At 46.9% G+C, this 21,675-nt stretch overlaps 1 protein-coding gene across 1 annotated transcript in view; it reads left to right on the top strand.

The window, feature by feature from the left end:
* C8A (complement C8 alpha chain) overlaps positions 1–12,810 on the top strand; it is a 70,673-nt gene extending 57,863 nt beyond the window's left edge. The window contains exons 8-11 of the mRNA XM_021683943.1: positions 2,447–2,578; positions 3,726–3,883; positions 8,065–8,287; positions 11,979–12,810. Of these exons, the coding sequence (XP_021539618.1) occupies positions 2,447–2,578; positions 3,726–3,883; positions 8,065–8,287; positions 11,979–12,130 (665 nt within the window). The 3' untranslated portion in view covers positions 12,131–12,810. The remainder of the gene's footprint in view (positions 1–2,446; positions 2,579–3,725; positions 3,884–8,064; positions 8,288–11,978) is intronic.
* Positions 12,811–21,675: the final 8,865 nt, after the last annotated feature.

Raw genomic sequence — 21,675 nt, forward strand, 5'->3', positions numbered from 1 at the left:
TTCATGTTAGCATGATGTCCTCCAGATTCATCCACGCTATTGCAAATGGCAGGATCTCTTTCTTTTTTAAGGGTGAATAATCATATATATATATATATAATAGTCACACACACATACACACAATATATACGCACACACACCATAACCTCTTCATCCATTTATCCAAGTGACTGGACTTTGAATTCAGGATCCCCGACTTCTGAGATTTTTTTCTGTCAGAGACCTGTATCACAGGACTCCCGGTGTATATTTATTCACTCACTATTCTCATTCATCCATCACGTATTCTGAAAATAGTTACTGAGTGCCTCCTCCACAGCAGACACTGTCCTGCCATTCTGACAAGAGAGTAGTGAATAAGGCACAAATCTTTGACCTCACAGAGTTTGTAGTTTGACAGGGATGCAGGTAAGTAAACGTGGTTGCTGAATACTTCCTTGAAAATATTAGATCTAATCCTTAGCTCAACTGAATAACCGACTGAAATTATTTTTCCCTTGTGGTTGCCATAATAATACAAGGACTGGTAATAATTATTGTATAGTTGCAGTTAAAAGTATCTTACACCAGTCAGAATGGCTAAAATGAACAAGTCAGGAAACAACAAATGTTGGTGAGGATGCGGAGAAAGGGGAACCCTCCTACACTGTTGGTGGGAATGCAAGCTGGTGCAGCCACTCTGGAAAACTGTATGGAGGTTCCTCAAGATGTTAAAAATAGAGCTACCCTACGACCCAGCAATTGCACTACTAGGTATTTATCCCAAAGATACAGACATGCACCCCAATGTTCATAGCAGCAGTGTCCACAATAGCCAAACCATGGAAGAAGCTGAGATGTCCTTCAACAGATGAATGGATAAAGAAGATGTGGTATATATATATATTGGAATATTACTCAGCCATCAGAAATGATGAATACTTACTGTTTACATTGACACGGATGGAACTGGAGGGCATTATGCTGAGCAAAATAAGTAAATTGGAGAAAGACAATTACCATATGGTTTCAATCACATGTGGAATATAAGAAACAGTGCATAAGACCATAAGGGAAGGGAGGGAAAACTGAATGGGAAGTCACCAGAGAGGGAGAAAAACCAAGAGAGACTCTTAACTATGGGAAACAAACTGAGGGTTGCTGGAAGGGAGGTGGGTGGGGGATGCGGTAACTGGGTGATGGGCATTAAGGAGGGCATGAGATGTGATGAGCACTGGGTGTTATATGCAACTGAGGAACTGCTGAACACTGCATCTGAAACTAATAATGTACTATGTGTTGGCTAATTGAATTTAAATTAAAAAAAAAGGTAATGATATTTCAAAAATACAAACTCCAGTTCACAACCTTCGGAAAACTTGAGCCACAGAAAAAGCTGGACTCTGTAGTAATGGTCAGTATCTTGCTCTAGCCGACTCTTCTCGCCTTACCTTGCCAGCCCAACGAAGGGCTGGAAACCCAGCTCTGTTCACTTACAGAGTGAGCGATTGGGACAAAATGACTTTACTACTTTGAGAATTATGCTCCTCATCTACAAGAGTCAGGTTCCTCCGTGGGCCCCAGATGCAGACAAATATAGGGACTCAATTATCATGGGGCCAGAAGGCAGGCAGACTCCCGATGGAGATCTATCCATCTTCTAACAGCCCTCTGGCCCCTCCGGGGTACAAAGAGGACCTGGGTAAAAAAAGAAATGTGCAAATATCATCATTCATGCCTGAACAAAACACATTGGTAGCTCTAAAGAAAGAGGGAAGTGTTCTGATCTAAATCTGCTTCATGGAGGACATGATATTTGAACTGGAGCTTCAGTAGACTTTGGAACAATGTCTATTCAAGTGAAAGTGGAGAGAGGAAGGGGTAATATGTGCAAAATGGCGGAGTGAAAGTGGTGCCCATCACAGGCCAGGTACTGTGCGAGGCACAGGGGTATATGGAGATGGATGAGGCAGAATCCCTGCCTCAAGGAGGCTCTGTGGAGAATGTGCAGAAGAAAGGGAACTAGCGCTTTTGAGCAACTAGTAGGTGCATTTCCTTCTCGTTTCAAGAATTATTTGAGTTTGTGGGGCGCCTGGGTGGCTCAGTCGTTAAGCGTCTGCCTTCGGCTCAGGTCATGATCCCAGGGTCTTGGGATCGAGTCCCACATCAGGCTCCCTGCTCAGTGGGAAGCCTGCTTCTCCCTCTACCACTCCCCCTTCTTGTGTTCCCTCTCTCGCTGTCTCTCTCTGTCAAGTAAATAAATAAAATCTTTAAAAAAAAAAAAAAGAATTATTTGAGTTTGAACTACACAGAAGAGAACACTGAATTTGGGTTAAAGGACTGGGATCTCAACCCAGATCTCTTAGACTCCAAAACTGAAGCTAGCTACAACTGCTGTGAGTGAGTTGTTCCATATTCACTGTCTTAAAGCATCTCAGCGTTTTGTGTGTCTGTTTCCCTGTCACAGGTATTACCAGCAGAGATATCAAGTCATGCTTTGGAGGTTTTGTGGGCATTGGATATGACTCTTCAGACAGGACTCAAATTGGAGGGAAGTTATCGGGGGAACGTTGTAAAAGATTTGGAGGTGGCGACACTAGTAAGTATTGAGTAATGGGTCTCCCAAAGAGCAGCTGGACTTTTCCTTGGACACACACTCAGGGCATGAACATGACTTTCCCCCTCAGTTGATTCCATTTCAGTCAATGCTCATGCTGTGCAGGTGCTCAATACCCCCAAAAGCAATGACTAGCTGTGGCTCTATTTTGAATTCACCATGGGCTGAGATCACCTTAGAAAGACATGATTTGGGAACATGTCCCCTGCTAGATTTTGAGCCCTAGACGAAGATCTAAGAAAGGACTGGGATGAAAGGAATGTGTAGACAGAACCTGGGTAGTTGTTGACTGTTGAGATGAAGGCGCCTTGGGTTACAGTCCAGAGGGAGGAGACAAGTCTTCTGAGAGAGAAGAATATAGTTGTTAAGGGCAAAGAACAATTATTAGAGAAAGACGGTACACAGGCATCTTGTGGCATTTCCTGAACAAGTCAGTGTGAGTGCTCATGCATGCATTCATTCATCAAATGTATTGGGTATTTTTTTTTCAGGTGGGAGACACAGAGGATGCAGGGATGATGAAACAGTTTATAGTATAGTGGATGAAGTAGATATGAAACAGGTTTAAGTTACTCCCATTGTGTTAGGCTACTCATGCCTCAGGGCCTTAAGTCAAATGATTTCTTCTCTGTGATGCCCTTCCTTCCTCTCTCCATTTACCTCCAAAAATTCATTCACTTTTCTAGACAACTCACCTTTCACCCTGACCACCCTCCCTCCTGTACTGTAGATCTTTCTCCGTGCCCCTTCTGAGCCCCATAGAGACATCTGTCACAGCACCTGTGATATTTAATTAAGCCTAGTCGGCAGGTAGCAGGCACGGGGCATATGAATGAATAAATGCATCATGAATGAATCCTCATCCACTTTCCCATCCTCTCCCTCTGCCATGCTGGTGTGGGCTGGGCTGTCCTTCCCGGGTCTCTCTAATTCGGAGAATGGATCTATTTCTAGGCCCTGGTCCTTCTCTTTTGCTTTGTCCTACGAGTTAACTGAGCAAGGTAGAAGCATGGGAGACAGCTCTAAGGGGAGCACATGAACTCTGTCCCAGATCACACTGGTGGGGCTTGCCAACCAGTCCTTTGGCTTTTTGGAAAATGAACTAATGCAGTTATCTTCTTGATGGCAGAAAGCGACATGCAGGCCATGGCTGTGGAAGACCTCATTTCTCGGGTTCGAGGTGGCAGCTCGGGCTGGGGCGGCGGCTTGACTCAAAACGGGAGCACCATTACATATCGCTCCTGGGGGAGGTCATTAAAGTATAATCCTGTTGTTATTGATTTTGAGGTAAGTCTTTTCGCACTTGAAGGAACTCTACGTCCATGAGGAATGAAAGTGAAGCAGACCAGATCATTTCATATTTCTTATTATGAGCCCATCAAAGAACAAGATTAAATGTAACAGCACACTGATCTGGTGGCCTCCCCACGCCTGACTGTAGGGAGTGCGTGACTTTAAGCCCAGGCCACAGGACCACTGGGAGCACAAGCTTACTATCTGAGCAGAGCCTAGTTTTACACGAGTAGTCCCAGCATTTCTTCAACATTAGGCCATATTAAAAAAAACAGGAACTTGCATTTAGACAGAAAAGACTTTAAAATCACATTTGTTGAAGTGGGGGTTGGCAAACTTTTTCTGTAAAGGAGCGGATGGTAAATATTTTTGGCTTTGTGGGCCACATAAATCCTCTGTCATACAAATTCTCCTCCTTCTTTTTTACAAACTTTTACAGACATAATAACCATTCTTAGCTCAAAGGCCATCTGCCTCTGCTCTAAGGGATCCCATCCCCTCATCACAATGAACCTCTGGTCCAGACGTGAGTCTCACCATGGAAAAGATTAGGGACCCGAGGCTACAAGTCACCAGTGAGCCATTTACAGTCACAGAGCTCATATGTAGCTGCCTGGATTTCAGACCTTCAGACTTCATAATCAGTTCTCACTTCCCTCTACCCTAGCACCTTCCTTGAAGCCATGGTTCTCAGCCATGGGGGGAGGGGGGCAGGTACTTTGCTCCCCAGGGGAAATCTGGCAGCATCTGGAGACGTTCTGAGTTGTCACAGCTAGGAAGGTGCTATTGGCATCTACTGAGCAGAGACCAGGGATGCTGCTAAACATCTCCCAACACACAGGACAGCCCCCACAACAAAGAAATGTCTGACCCCACACGTCAATAGTGCTAAAGTTGAGAAACCCTGCCCTAAATCCCTAACCTCACAAAGGCAGTAAGATTGTACTCAAAGTGCAAAGGAAATGGATTGCTCTACCAGTCGTCTAACTATTTCTATTCATAGGCAAGGGTAGTCCATTTAGGAAAGAACTGTATTTTGGGCTTTTAAATAAAATATTGTTTTCTTGCCCATTTTCTCTTGACTCTTATCCATTTTCTACATATATTTAAAATCCCAGGTATGGATACATTCCTCTTCTTAAAATATATACCAACCAGTTGGACCCAAAAGTCTATTATAATGCTCTGCTCTCTATGAAGAAAGAGGTCAGATAGATTAACCCTGATTTCATTTCTTCTCCAATAAGTAAGGGACCATTTTCATGCACCTGTAATTCACATAGGGCCTGAAAATTGCTATCATCAAGCTATTAGTCATTTGGGCAAAAAGTGTAAAATTGATATCAGGGGCAATATATAAACTTTCATGGGCAAGAGGTGAACTTTGTGTTTGCCTTGAGCAAAGCTTCTAAGGGGAAGTCTGATATTAATGATTTGGAGAAGACCAAATACTATCTTTGTGGAAAGAGAGCCTACGATTGGGGTGAGAAAGATATCATTTGGATCATGGCTCGCCACCTTTTCAGTGTATAACCTTGGATAAGTTACTTTATTTTCTGAGCCCTAGTTTCCCAGTCTATAACACGGGGATAATAAAATGTTACTTCATAAGGTTAGGGAGAGAGTAGTGGGTACTTAGTGAATGTCAGTTGAAGAAACAGACTGATGGAAGCTAAGTAAGCTGGCCAAATACCGTAGCTGGTAAGTGGCAGAGCCCAACTTGAGCTCTGTCTGATAGATTCTAATACCCATGATCTCTTCACATCACAGGCTTCCCCCTGAGAGGTTTGGATTCAATGCATTAAGGTGCTGGCAGGTTACACAGCAGGAAGGTGACACAGCTAGAGCTGTGTTTTAAAAAGAGGATGCTTACAGATATATGAAGAATGAATTGAAGGGCTGGGGAGAGAGAGACAGACAGACAATGGGCAAGGAGTCCAGCCAGGGGGTTATTTGGAACCCGACACTCAGAGTGGAGACAACGTCTTACTCACTTACATGTCCCCATAGCTTAGCAGTACTGATTTATGGCAGGTACTTAGACAGAGTTAATATAGGAATCATGTTATGTTCTGATGCTGTGCTATGTTATATATTATTATGTGTTAGGTTCTATCATGTTGCTAATATCATACCACTTGCCTTCTCTGAATCTGTTTTCTTATCTATAAAATGGGAACAAAACCATGGCCAACATCTTTTCAAGCTCTAAGATTCTTTTTCTCCACCCCTCCCCCCTCCTTTAAGTCCCTACCTGCCCTTCCCAAGGAATGCTCCCTTTCCACTTGCTGTTGATTCTGGGAGTGAGGAGTGAGAGGCAGCGGACTGAGTGCTGAGCCCCACCAGAAGGTCACAGGGAAGTTGCCCAATAGTCCCAACCTTCCCTGGAATTAAGAGTCATCTTTAACCAGGGGAACAGGGCAGCGCATCCTGCATTGACTTCCTAACAATGGGGCCAAATTTTCTGAACTTCCAGTAAGTGGTCATCTGCCCCTGGCTGGCAGGCCAGCCAGTCCTGAAATGACCAGGCTGGTGACCTCCATTGCAACCTGTGACCACAAACCAAGGTCTGTCTGTCACGGGTCTTTCTGTACACATTTCCAGGAACCCACTCAAGGCTACTGTGAGTGCCCTCTATTGACTTATGATTCTGGAGAAGTGAGGCTCAGTCCTATCTCTGAATTGCCCTGTGACAATTGTGTGTTAAAATATATAGTGTTGGGCGCCTGGGTGGCTCAGTTGGTTAAGCGACTGCCTTTGGCTCAGGTCATGATCCTGGAGTCCCGGGATCGAGTCCCGCATCGGGCTCCCTGCTCGGCAGGGAGTCTGCTTCTCCCTCTGACCCTCCCCCCTCTCATGTGCTCTCTCTCATTCTCTCTCTCAAATAAATAAATAAAAATCTTTTAAAAAAATTATATAGTGTTAAAAGCATGCCAACCACAACCATATGTACATGCAATTTGAAGAATTTCGGCTTTTCCCCCCTATCATCACATCTAACTAATAAAAATGGTGCTTTACTTTATATTGTTCTTCCCTTCTGCAACGGTAGCTCTCATTCATTACTTCTTTAGATCCTCATAAGAATTCTAGGAAGTAGGTTATTATTCCCATCTTATAGAAAATGAGGCTGAGGTTTAGAGACAGACAGGAAAGACCACAGAACTAGGACGGGAGCAGCATTTACTGAACTTTGACTCTGTGATAGGCCTCTCCCATCTATCAGCTTTCATCCTCACAGTAAGGTAAGAGGATTGTTCTCATTTTAGAGACGAAGAAGGCAGGCTCCCCTTCTAACCTGACAGATGACACAGCTGGAACTAGTAGGGCTGAGATCCGAAGCAGGATTTTCTGGTTCCAGATTCAGTGCTCTCTACCACGTCTACTATTTCCCAACCAAGGATCGATTTCGCCCCCCGGGGGACATGTGGCAATGTCAGGAGACAGTTTCGGTTTTCCCAACCAGAAGTTCTTATCAGCATCTAGTGGGTAGAGGCCAGAGATACTTCTAAACATCCTATAATGCACAGGACTGCCCTCCCCCACCAACAAAGAATTCTCCAGCTGGAAATGCAGTCATGCTGAGGTTGGGAAACCCTGGGTTATAGTCATTCCTGGAATGGGTGGTGGCCTCAAATGCAAATGACCCCCCCTACACCTGTCCTCACTGATACCAATAGGAGTGTTCAACACCTGCTGACACGACCACCTATAAGGTCTTTAATAATTCCTGCATTGAAACTTAGCAATCAAAAAAAACAACCCTCCCCCAAAACCACACATAAATACCCATAATACTTTACCCTCTTCCTGCCTCCTAAAAGGGCTGGAGGGGGGCAGATGAGTTGACATAGATTGCTACTGAGCTCTCTTCCTCTGGGATTGGGGGACCACAGCTTTCAGAGCTAAGCAGGCCCGCGTACGGAGTGGCTCTTTCACTTAATTATGTGATCCTGACTGAGTCACTCAAACACTCGCAGTCTCTGGAGTCGAGTGGCTGTGGGTAGCCACTCCGGAGTTGAATGGTGGTGAGGATCTGATGGAGTGGGGTAGAGTTGAGTGTCTAGTTCTGTGCCGGGCATGTAGCAGGCCTTCCAGAGGCTTGATGGCCAGTTCTTGGGCTCTGAGAAGCTGGAGGCCCAGGGAGGTGCTCTCTGTTCTTTCTGCACCCACAGATGCAGCCCATCCATGAGGTGTTGAGGCATACGACCCTGGGGCCCCTGGAGACCAAACGCCAGAACCTGCACCGGGCCTTGGACCAGTACCTGATGGAATTCAACGCCTGCCGCTGTGGGCCCTGCTTCAACAATGGGGAGCCCATCCTCGAGGGCACCAGCTGCAGGTGTCAGTGCCCCCTGGGTCGCAAGGGCCTTGCCTGTGAGCAAATGGAGCAAGATGGTAAGGCCCATGCATCCTTACTCAGTTGCAAGCCCGGCCCCCCTTAGAGGGGCCAGCACAGAAAGGACCTTTGGGTTCCCCGCCTCTTCCTCCTGTGACCTCTTGCTTTATGGCTGATGCCCTCTCCCCACTGTAATGGTTCTTCTGCTTTCTCCCTGCTATCAAGACCCTCTCTCGAATGAGATCTGTTGTTTGCCAAGGTGTGTATGGACAGTAGGATTCATTTCTGGAGGGATATGTTAGTTTCCTAGGGTTACCATAACAAATTACCACAAGTTGGGTGGCTTAAAGAAACAGAAATGTATTGTCTGACACTTCTGTAAGTTAGAAGTCCAAAATTCAGGTGTATTGGCCAGGTTGGTTTCTTCCAGAGGCTCTGAAGGTAGATCTGTTCTATGCCTCTCTCCTAGCTTCTGGTGGTTGTTGGTGATCCCTGGCATTCCTTGGCTTGTATGTAGATGTGTCATTCCAATCTCTATTTTCACATGGTGTTCCCCGCTATACATCTCTGTTTTCTCTTCTTATAAGAAAGCTAGTCGTTGGATTAGGACCCACCCTAATCCATCATGACCTCATTTTAATATGATATAAACTGCAAAGACCCTATTTCCAAACAAGGTCACATTTAGAGGTGATGGGAGTTTGGACTTGAACATATCTTTGGGGGCACACAATTCAACTCATGACAAGAGTTAAATAGGTGGCATTATAGTGCAAGGAGCTATGGCCAAAACTCAAAAGGGCTGGGGCAAGTCAGGTTTCAGTGTATCGTGGTACAGCATGAACTAACTGGTCCCGGGGAAGAAAGCTCTCAAACAAGGATTAGAAATCCATATCCCTCACAGATGAGGACCTGGACATGAGTCCCAACTACTTCACTAACTTCCTGTGAGACACTGGTGAACCATTTCTTTTTTCTGGGGCTCATCTCGCTCATTTAAGTTTCCTCTGAGCTCCGAGAATCTCTAGCCCAAGAATTTAGCCCAAATCCTTATGATTTCAGTTTTCTGCCCATACAAAGCTTATATTGTACATGGAATGATGGCAAAAACACATGGGCTGCCAAATCAATGTATAAATCGGTCTCAACAGGCCAGTGCAAAGAAGATAATGTAAAGGAAAAAAAAAGAAAGTCTGGATAGGTACATCTAAGGTACTACTCTTAGGTCCATAAAACGAACTGCGGATGCCCATGGTAGATGGGGTGGGAGCCTGGTTTGAAAATGAGCTGATGGCAGGTTATAATTTCCTCACTAGGGGAGTAGTTCTCGACGGGAAGCAAGATGGCAGAGCTCTGGTGTCAGATAGGCCTCTGAATACCAGTGTTGCCAATTTTCATCTGAGAATCCCCTGAAAAGTAGGGATAGTATCAGTACCTTCCTCACAGGTTGTGTTAATGTGACCCTAGCTAACACACGTGGCAGGCTCTATTATAATATGTAAGAGGAAGAGATTGCTCTCCTGGTAGAGGGTCAATCTTGGTTTGGTGCCTCATCTAAATCCCTCCTTTGCTGGCTGAAGGGAGTGCAAATTAAATCCTGACAAGCTGCCTTGTATCCTGTAGGAGGAATTCTGAGAGGGCTGAGCCAAGATGGTGAGTGAATCCCAGGGTCCTTATGAATGAGGATGCAGAGAATAAAAAACAAGTAGACTCATTTCCAGGTCAAAGATTGGCACAGTTTCCTCATGGAAACTGAAAAAAGACACTGCCTGATGGGTGGGTAAACGGGGAGAAACAAAGAAACTTCTCGGGGCTGATACAGGCCAGCTCCTGGGCCCTGGGTTTTCTTGACTTTCAAGCAGAGTGTGGACTGGGTTTCAGCCCTCATGCACCTCATCGGCTAGGCAGCTTTTCCAAAGGGACCAAAGGTCATTGAACAGAAAGAATAACTAACCCTTATTCTGTGCCAGGCACTATCTCAACACCCCCTGGGCATGAACTCATCTCTTCCCCCAAGAATGTTGTAAGTACTGTTATTAGCCCCAATTCACAGATGAGGAATTGGGATAGGAGGAAGGTGACACACCTTTGCTCAAAGTCATCCAGCTGTAGAGTATCAGAACCAGGATTGGACCCAGGGGGTTGGACCCATGGTAGGACCCAAGCTCTTAACTTACATTCTACTGATGTACATCCTAAGAGTCAGGAAATTTCAGAAATGAGGGCAGAGAGTCTGAGATGATTGCACTGACTATTATTTTGGGGAGTGGGAAGGGAAGGTATGTCCCAGTCCATGCTTATCAGCCAACCTGACTTAAAGAGCCCTGCCTTACTAATTATACTTATGGCATGGGCCCGCAGTACTAGTGACTTGCTTGGATCCCTTGGATCCCTGGACAAAACTACAGAGGTAGAAAGGAATAGGGAGTGTGGGTTACCTAGTTATGCCTCTTCAATGGTCCAATGCTAGGTTCAGTTGCAGCCATGCTGAGTTGGATGTACACAACAATGGGCCCTGGGGAAGGGGGACATGATGCCAAGGATCTGGGGGTGGTGGCAGGGCACAGAGAATGGGTCCTCCTCCTCACAGCCCATTTCTCCTGCAAGATTACATCAGTCAATTGCAGGCAGCACACAGGTATTCCATTAACCTTGTTATAAGCACCGTGTGGACATCAGGTAGCCTTGGGGACATCAGACTGAAGTTCAGCCTGATAAAGATTAATTTGGTAAGGAAATCTAAGACTGGGCAGTCAGCTACCATGGAGACCCACTGACATTGATCCCTAAGGATTTTCCCTGCAAACCTTTGCCTATGGGGACCAAGTCATGGAAGTGAGAAAAATAGAGACAGGGAAGCCCGCTGTGGCTGTCCCACCAGGGAGTATAATTACAGAGCTCAAAGGGACCTGAAGATAATCTAATCCAGTGATATTCACACTGGGATCTGAAGAAACTTGTGGTCTTAGGAGCTGCCCCAGGGGAGCAGGGCAAACGTGACAGACACCCTAGCTTCAAATAAAACAGCCTGACTTTCATCTGACTGCCATATTGAGGTTCGTATAAAATTTCATTTAAGGGGGAAAAAAACAATAATGAAAAAAAATGATGGAAAAACCCCACCAGATTAGTCCAGCCATTTCATTTACAGAGGTGAAAACTCAGGCTGAGAGAGGGTCGGGCCCAAGGCACAGAGCCAGTAGGAGGCAGCAGCCCCAGGGCAGGGGGCTGCATGAGTTGGCTTTCCAGAAGCAACCCGTGATGAGTGCCTATGTTCTCATGCTCTGTGCAGAGACTCTGTCACTCACTGTGGCCCCACCGTCAGAGTCGGAGGGGTCTGATTTGCAAACCCTCACAAAAGCCCAGCAAGCCTCTCGACAGGGCTGTCAGGCTGGCCCTTGTCTGTGAATCCCGGGCTGGGTCATGCTCCCTGCTCTTCACACCCTCCAGTGGCTCTGTGTCATTCTTCCAGAGGAGCGTGCCTTCCCGCATTACTCTGCTATCTCTCTTCCATGGAACTGCGCATTCCAATCTCATGAGATGGGCTCTCAGTGGCCTCTTCTCACTCCATCCAGAATTTCAAATTAAGAGCAAGGCGGCGAGCACAGAGGTCTTGGTTGGCTACACCAGGCATTTCCTCAAGGAGAGATTGTGGACCACTCCAGGGCAATGGGATGGGCCTCCCTCCTGCTAGTCTGAGCTGCTTCTTGTATGCTAACCTTCTCCTCCCTTGGGAAATTATCTGTGCAGGAGCCAAGGCAGATGGTCGCTGGAGCTGCTGGAGCTCCTGGTCTGCTTGCAGAGCAGGCACCCAGGAAAGGAGGAGAGAGTGCAATAACCCTGCACCCCAGAACGGAGGCACCTCATGTCCAGGGTCTAAAGTGCAGACCCGGGCTTGCTGACAGCCTCTGGGCACCAATGCCGTGGATGTCACCCCCTGCACCGACCACTGGCTAAAGACTTCTCTCAGCTGAGGGAAAATGCAAATCGACATGGACTTCTTCTCTGTCCTGCCAACTCCTGGGCCCAGGACCGGCCTGCGCCATCTACAACGAACTAACTGTCCTATTATTCTAGACGTTCAACAACTGGGTGCAGGGCATTAACTAGGGGCTCAGTCCTGCTTACAGCATCTCAGATCATCCAAAAAACCAAAAAACCAAGAGAGAAATCTCAATCCATGCCTTAGAGGGATTTATAGGATGTTAGAGGTATGAGGCAAGCAGATGCTGTTGAAACAGTCAATGGCCAATAAAACAAAGCATGATGAGAATTATTTCAGTTCTTTGAGTACAATATTTGTTCATTCATAGAACCATTACTAGATGGTAAAATAAGCAGGGCACACTGAAATAATGAGAAAAAATGAAGACTGACTTGAATTCCTTCAATTTTCCTTCACCTGGATTCAACAGTATTTTCCTTTATTCCTTCACTTAATCTCCCTTGGCTAAGTTCTTACCACAAATAACACATTTCCCCTAGTTACCATCTCACACTATCCTTTTCCTTTGTTGCATTTTTCACAGTTAATAATTCTATATTTGCTGCCATACGTCCTGTGACTATTTATGACCTGTCTCCCCTGAGATGGTAATCATGAGAGATCAGCTTTGTTTGGTTCAGCACTGTATCTGAAGAGGCCAGCGCTGTGCCTGGAACTGGGAGGGACCTAATAAGCATCCTTGGATGAAGTGAGGGACCAAACTCAAGAGTCAGTTCAAACATGTGGTCCAGATTGGTCAGCTCTCCAGACTGGAGCATGGATCTGGAGGGGCCAACCAATGCTGATCAGTGTACCTTCCCTGCCACCTGTGGGAGAGCCAATCACACCAGCCTGCCTCAGTATCCCCACAGCACTCCAGTCATGCCTCAAATAGAGAATGTGTTATGTTGCACTGACTTTTCTGTTTACCTCTAAGTTTCTCCTATAGGTTGGTGACTCCTTGGTGGTGGAATGTGCATTTCCAGTAGGGACAAAAAAAAAATCTGTTGATTGATATATATTGGTGTTCCCTATCTTTCCAGAATCCTCAATCTTTTTACGGTAATCATAAGACATATATACATGAAACAATTAGAAGGGGTTTTAGGGACACAGGGAATTAATTGCTGAGTTAATGCCGAAGTAAGTGCCACAGGAGACCAGGTGGGAGAGAGATTTACCTTACCTTGTGTGTGTGTATTTTATATATGGAATGGGGCTTGACCCAGACCTCGAAGGATCATAAACTAGGCAAAGAGGGAGGAAGCCTTTAAGACAGAAATTCAGCATGTAACAGAATTTGAAGGTGAGAAAGAACCTTGGGGGCATGTGCAAGTGCACATGTTGGGAATGGAGAGTGGGGAAGAAGGTGAAAGTAAATATGTCATATAAAACAGCACAGTGCCTTGTTGCACATGGAATTATTAGCATCACCCTTATTATTACTATTGTTACTGTTATTAATTAAAACATAGTTTGGGAGTTTCATTTCTGAACTCATTAGATCTTCCATCTGAAAGAAGAAGACTCCTTTATTGCTTTTATCCTGTCATTTATTTGCTTTTTCCTTTTGAAGTTAATTTACGTTAGTAATTAATTTCCATTCATTATTTACTAGAGAGCAACAGTTACATGCTAGTAACTGACGGAGGCCGAGTGCGCAATTTACAGAGGACATTCTAGCTTGGTCTTCATCAAAGTGGTAATTCTCAAACTCAGTTGCAGAGTAGAATCGGTTGGAGGGTTTTGAAAACCTTGACGTCCAGAGGCTGCACCCCAGACCCGTGAAATCCAAATGTCTGGAGGTACGAGCCAGACAGCAGGAGTTTTAAAGCTGTTACCAACTATACTTCAATAAAACAAGAAAGAAGAAGGCAGCCAAGGCTGAGAACCCTTGAGTGAGGAGAGTCATCACGGGTTCATGGGAACAGGTGTGTAATAAAACAAAAGGGCAGCCACAGTAGGGTTTACCTGTGATATCTCATTCAGCCTTATCAAGGACCTCTTCAGGTTCCCTTTACGAGTCCCACGTCACGGCTAAGGACACTGAGCCTTGGCAAGGTGGAGCCTCACGGTCGGCCAGGGTTTGAATGCAGTCCATCAAGCCCAGGCTCCCCGCCTTCGCTCTATGCTGGCTACTAGTGCAGGGACCTGCAGGATGGCGTGTGGGCTTCAGGGGAGAGGCGAGGAAGCTCCTTTAGGGGTGAATCTAGTCCTCTAGGCGGGAGGTGAGAACGTTGGGGTTAAGCAACTGCCCGGATCACCTGTGAGCCCAAACGACCAGCTGAGCCATACCGTTGTCTTCCTGTCCCCGGAGCCAGGGAACCAAGGCCAGTGTCTGCCCCCCCCAAGGACGCCGCCTCACAGCTGCCTCCCCAGCAGTTTCAGAAATCACAGTAGAGTGGCAGGGGCAGTTTCAGAAGCAGCAACCCTTCCCCAGATCAGCGCCTTTCCTTCTTCAAGAACGCCTGGCTCTTGCCAAGCAAAGGGCATAAAGCTCGTCAAATGTATTCTCCCTCAGGTCCTTTCACGAGACCTATAATCTAAGGCTTTATAGGTAGTGGATGTAAAAACACGGCTTAAAGATATAATCTTCAGCTTGACAAGGTGTCTTCGGAAAGTAAATTAACGACAGAATGGAAAGCAATAAGGAGAGGCTTTTTTTGCTTTTTCTCTTCCTTGAGATGGAGGAGGATCTAAAGAGTTCACTCAATGAATCTCTTCTGAACTATACATGCCTTTAGGGTGAAGAGAATGGACGGAGAGAAAGGGTAGGCTTCAAAAACCACACCGCAGAAATGAGAGATGGCAGAACGCAGCTATTGGGGGTCGTGACAGGCAGGGGATGTGATGCAGATTAGCAGAAGGACACCTCTCTTCCATGAAGGCAATCAGGGCTGTTACCCCTTCACTTGGGAAATGGGCGAAGCCCCCAGGGAGCTCCTGTGCCAGGCCCCGTGCCAGGTGCCAGAGATACAGAGATGAACCAGACGTGGTTCTGGCCCTGCGAGAATGCGGGGGCCGGGGATGCAAGAGGTCCCATGCCAGCAGGAAGCCCAGAGGGCTGTGGGGGCTAGCCCAGCTGGGGGAGCACGAAGGACAGCCCAGAGGAGGAGAGGATGGAGTGGAGTCTAGGCAATGAGTGGGAGTTAGACAAGCAAGGAAAGGCGGAGAAGGGGCAGGATAACGCAGAGGAAGCAGCATGCAAAAAGTCACCGGGGTGGGACCCCATGAGGTGGGGTGCTGAGGGTGACAGTTCACTGCTCAGCTCCTTGGTTTGGGTGCTGGTCCTTGTGAGGCTGGAGACTGCTGAGTTCAGACTTTTGGTCTGGTCCCTGAGCCTTTCCTGAGGGCAGCTTATGCTTGGTCCTGGGGAAGTTTCTGTAGCTGCCACTTCCCTGCTCACCTCAGGCGCTGCTGGTGGTTCAACACCCCACAGCCATTGTTAGAAAGTCCAAGCGTTTTTAACTGGATTCACAAATCCAATGCCAATGTGCCACTCCATCTTCAGCTCCTTTTTTAGGTTCTATGAGCCACTTGTACTAAAAATCTGTTGCCCTTACAGGATGTACAAAGCCCTATATGTCTAGCCTTTGGCTCTGTGACTTCATTTCCTTCCATTCACTCCTTCCCTCAATCATGTTGCTCTAGCCACGAAAGGCTGTCTGTGGTTCCTCATACATGTCAAGCTCTCCCATGCCTCAGGACTTCGCATCTACTATCCCCTCTGCCTGAAATGCTCATCCACTAAATGAGCTCGTCCGAGCCTCACGCCCTTGTTTCATTCAAGTCTCTGCTCAAATATGATCCCTCCAAGGACCTTACTCCCATTTAGTTTTCTTGTATGGTACTTAGCACGACCTGAGATTAGATAGATTCATTTATTCTCCTATTTTTCTTGGTATATGCCTCCCCCCGTTAATATGCAAACTTTTTCATGGCTAGATCCCCAGTGCTAGAATAGTATTTGGCCTTAATATGGGGTCAACAAATATTTGTTGAATGAGTGATTTCCAATTGAGTTCCTCAAATAGGCCAGGCTTTTTGTCCCCTCCAGGTCTTTGCATATACTACTCAGAAGCACCCTGCCCCCCAGCTCCCTCTTCTCCTAGCTCTTTGCCAGTGATCTTCAGGCGAGAGGTTAGGTGTCAGCCCTGACCCCTCCCGTTAGCCCACACTTCGTCAGGTGCCACTCCTTCATAGGGCTCTGTATCCCAGCACTTTCCAGTCTATCACTGTAGCTTACTTGTCTGTCTCCCTCACCTAGTGACTTTTGCAGAGCAGGTAAAAACTCATCTTCACCTTTGGAGCCTTAGTACTTAGCATAGCACCCGGACATAGGAGCTTCCTAGTAAAAGTTTGTTGGATGCTGTTCTCTCTCTGGGTCCCTCCGTGCTAGAAGCAAAGGCTCTGAAATGGCCTTAGCATGTAGGGTCAGGAATTCGTGAGTGAGAACCCCACAGAAGATGTTTTCACAGGACTTCCAGATCCTGCAACCTTCCTAGAGCATCAGAGGAGAGCCCACACGCTTCCAAGAGGCTGTGTAAACTTAAGAGGGAGAGACCACCTTTTCCACCTTCGTGAAGGAAAGCCCATCAAATCGAGTTAAAAAGTCTGCATTAGTGGCCTTGGGGTTCCCCCCTCCTCCCCTGGGAGAGATAAAGAAAACAGTTTCCCTTCTATATTAGCAGCTTAAAATGTGAGATAAATCCTCCTGCCTAACCAGTTTGTAACAAATGGACTTCGCTGTCCAGTGGCGTGATACATGTCTGATGGATCTATTTATCCATTCTATTTCTTTAGAGATAGCAGCTAAGAAGTTTTGTCTATTATTTGTCTCCCTCCCCCATTCCCATTTTCCTAACCAAGCATGTAGAGCAAGTGGTTGATGGATGGATGGTGTTTGGGATAAAAGGGACCAGAATCAGATACTTTTCAGGATACGAACAAACTGGCTTATTAACAAGGAGGACCGTCAGGCAGGAGGCGGTGGCGGGGGGGGGGGGGAGGAGGAGTGGAGACCGGACGAGGGCCAGTGATGGATGAAGGAACACCTGGGGTTGCAAGGTGGAGACGTGAGATAACTGGTGGGTGCTGCTGCGGATAATGGCAGTGCCCAGGCTCTGGGGCGGTTCCTGCACAGAGGTGAAGGTCAGACCAGCCACTTGCCTCTCTTTGACAATCCTCCAAGAATTTCCCACTGCAAATGCGATCCCCGTCTCTTCTCCTTTTGCTTTCTGTAAAATGCAATCTACACGCCCTGAAAGAGACAGACGCTAGGCAGGGCGAGAAGAGGCAGATGGTAGACAGGGTTGGTTCGTGTAGCACCCAAGAGTGGAAAGGCAGTCGAGAAGTGGCCATGTGTCAGGCACTCGGGGTGACAGCAGTCCCTCGGCATATGTCATGCCATTCGATCCTCACACTGTGCCACTAGAATGATTAGCCCCATATTCTGATGAGGACACCAAGGCACAGAGAGGACCAGTGATTTGATCAAGACCACTGTGCTAGGAGGTGGTGGCCTTGGGTCTTCTACCTCTATCCATCTGCCTGCAAGCCCTTGAAAGAGCTCTGCTTTCCCGCTGCAGAGATGCCAGACCAGGGGTGTCTCTCTGCCTCTTCTATGCAGGTGGGCAGGCGGGCAGGCACCTGCTGTGTGATGCTGCTGGATCTGCGTCTGCTGTAGCAGGAAACTGGGGTGCAGCCCTGGGACTGAGGCGGTTCTGCCCCTTTCCAGCTGTGTGGTCCTGGGCAAAAGGCCCAGTGTCTCCGAGGTGCCTTCTCATCACCTGTCAAAGGCAGATAATAAATCTTTCCTCTTGTAGCCATTGAGAGGATTAAGCTGGATTAGGTATGTGGAAGTTCTTTGTAGCTGGTAATGCCCTCTGCAAATATTAGTTATTATGCTGTTACAGTTTCCCTTAATAACCCAGAGCTTGGGATATAAAAGCCTTCCATGTCCTTTATGAAGACATCTCCTAGGAGCTAACCTATTTTATGTCTTTCTTGTTCTCGTGGTTATAGTGGGTTCAGCACTGAAATATTTTTAAAGTAGTCTTAAATGACTTTTAAAAAACAAACCAACAAATCACTCCTCTTGATGTTTTGAGAATCCCCAGAAACATCAGTGATACAGCTGTGGCATGCTCCCCAAACCCCAGGAGGCTGCTACTGTAACCATCCCCATCTTACAGATGAAGAAATGAAGGCACAGCTGGGTATGGCGCTTGCGTAAAACCACAAAGCTAATAAGCCACAGAGCCAGACAAGGTCACAGACACAGGCCGTGTGGCCCCAGGGCACACACTTCTAAGAACTACACCACTCGGCTTCTCTTCATCCGTATTTCCAGGTCAGCTTAGGGGGTGGTGAATTTCCCGGGGTGGCTCAGTAAAACCTACATTTCTGAATACCTCAGTATGGAGTCTGGTGTGTTCAAGAATGAGAACTCGAAGAGGAAAATGCTCTACGGAACAATCTGATTTCATGATGGCAACATTGAATAAACAGGGAATCTCAAAGACTTTTGGTGTATTATTCCCGTGTGTTGCTGGTAGGTTCTTAAGTGGGCATTCCAGGTTTCAAATGAATCCACAGATGAAAAAATGAGGTGGAGGCAGAATGCCAGAAGACAATATTTGGCAGGGGGAGGGGGTTCCTCTTTGTTCCTTTCCTACCTCTGCCACAGACTGGGCTGGCCTTTAACCCTCTGGAGCCTTGGCTTGGATGTCCACTCGTAAATGTGCTTCTCAGGTTCACCCCCACCCCATGTTGCAGAGTTTTCTGCTCTCTTCCTCTGCCAAGTTTCCCTGAAGATTTCTGGTGGTCCCCAGTGGGTGTCACCAATACCCCTCCCCGAGTACCGTCAGCCCCCATCTGACACTGGCTCTTTTTCTCTCTCTTTTCTTTCACTCTCGTTTGTAATGCTGCCCACAAAGCTGGCTGAAGGTGCCTACCCCAGCCACTGCTATGGGGGTTGCCCCCTACTCAGGGTTGCTGTACCCCAAATTTCATGACGCTACCATCATGTGCCACTAATTCACTGGAGTTTCTCACCGGCCTGGGAAGGTTCTGCCCTTGGCCCACTCACATCCCTTTCCGTTAGGTAATGAATTCACACAACAATGATTTATTGTTGCCTGCTGTGCCAGGCACTGCGCTGGGTCCTTGAGATACAAAAGTGCAGTAGACACTCTCCCTCCTTCGTGGACATGATGTGTGGGAAGGAAGAGGAGATGGTAAATGAGTAGATTATAACACAATGTCTTCAAAGCCTAGAGATGCTGGCAAGTAGACATAATGTCATTAAGGACATCTTCAATCCATAAAACAAAGTATTTCTCCACCAAGACGCTAATCAGAAAGTCCCCAGGGAGACCTGGCTGGTGTCCCAAGGGCTTTCTGCTGCAGGCCCACTCTTTCCCAAGAGCTTTTCAAATAAATGCCTGGAAACAGGCCAAAGTTCTCTTCTTTAAAACAAAGATGGCATTTTCCTCTGGATTCTGCGCCAGCATATTCTCTTTTTCCCAGCCTCAGCATCCCACCTTGATTTCCACAGTGAGCCCATTTGCAGTAAGGATCCTGTTTCCCTAAGAAGCTCTCTCTATATGTCACCAGATGACTGTATGAGTATCTCTACTCCATCACATTCAGATAAAGAGGAACTGAGATCATGTCAGTTAAAAGACTCCATAAACTGAGCAGCACTCTAATTGGCAGCTGATATTATTATTACTATTGTTAAAATCACTATAATAATTATTATTCCCATAGAAGTTATGTGATTAGCCCAAGGTCACACAGGGAGGAAGCGGAGATGCAGAGACCCCTGCCCCCACATCAAGCACACGGCGGAGCTCCCAGCATTTCAGAGACCCATGCTCTTGGATGCAAAACTCTCCCACATCCGGTATCTAGTGGCGTGCTCGAGCTTCCAGGACCACTGCCAAACGACACTGCCTGGACTGCGCCCCATGGACACCGCAGCTCCTTCCCAGGTACGCCCGCCTGAGCTACCGTCGCCGAGGTGTGCCAAAAACACAGCCTGCATTTATTTTGTTTAATTCTTACACTATGTTTCAGCCTCTTCCTAAATGCATTTGTTTGCAAAAAGAGCCACGAGGGGAAGTTCAGCCCACAAATAAGAATATAATTATTACACGGTTTAGCTGTACCTGGGCGTCACCCGGGTATTCACCAGTGCTCTGAAATTCAATTGTTTCTCCTTCAAGACAGTATTTAATAGGATAAACAATTTCTGCTAAATGCAATAAATGTGAACCTGGGCTGTCATCTCCATAATCAACTTAAATTTCCCATTAGAAGCAGTGGCTGTGATTGAGATTCGGAATTTAATTTGGCGGGGCTGGCTTCAACGCGCTCGGGCGGGCTTCCTGGGAGCCTCCCATCAACCAAAGACAGAACCACTCTTTCCCGTCTCTGGGGAACCTTAAAAGAAGATAGATTATAACTCAAGAAAATTATACAGCTTCGGTATAATGAAAGAGATAAAACATTATTGGATTAGCCTGTTGAAATAACAGCAGACGGCAAAGCAATAATATCAAGGCAAACAAGGGCCTGGGCCCGTCAGCTCAGTGGGAGGGCCACGGGGATGAGAGAGGGCAGGCCGACCCGCACGCTTGCTGCCACCACCCCCGGCCGTCCGAATCGGCTCCTTCCCTGGGTTGTTCTATTGACTCCATTCCAGATGGCTGGGCGGGCCACACTGGTGGGTGGCGGTGACCCACGCCGTGGCGTCATGGATGTGTGAAGGTCTTAGGCCCCAGCACCTAGCCCAGAGGCAAACTGAAGCAGATGATGCGGCTGAGAACAAACTGGTGGAAAATGAACAGGATTAACCAATTCACCTTCAACTATTTTCTCCCCCCACCAATTTGATTTCCACAAATTCACGTGAAGTTCTGCAACCAGACAGGGAGCATCCAAGAGCAAACAAAATCCGAAGGGCTGTTTCAAGGTGATGGAATGAATGAGAGCCATAAAGCCTGAATGATCACTTGACTCAATCTAAAAAATCAAAATATTTTGGTTTTTAGTAACCTAAAGATCAACTAACTGCCCTCTTATGCTCCCTCCTCAAGCACCTCCCTCACCCAGGTAAGATTTGGATGAAAGCACGAGAGAGCGAAGAGGAACGTACAGAGGTAGGGGAAGGTACACATTGCACGCTGCCCCAGAGCCGTCAACTTGAACTTCTCCTTGGTATGTTTCCTCTTCCAGCCACTACAACATTTTCCTTCCTTACTTTCCCCCTTCCTTCCTCCCTTTCCTCCTTCCTTCTCCCCTTCCATTCTTTCCTCCCTCCTCCCTCCCTCCTCCTCTTCCATTCCTTCCTTCCTCCCTCCCTCCTTTCCTTCCTCCCTCCCCTTCCTTCCTTCCTTCCTTCCTTCCTTCCTTCCTTCCTTCCTTCCTTCCTTCCTTCCTTCCTTCCTTCCTTCC

The sequence above is a fragment of the Neomonachus schauinslandi genome, chromosome 4 (genome assembly GCF_002201575.2).
Source record: "Neomonachus schauinslandi chromosome 4, ASM220157v2, whole genome shotgun sequence".
NCBI lineage: Eukaryota > Metazoa > Chordata > Mammalia > Carnivora > Phocidae > Neomonachus > Neomonachus schauinslandi.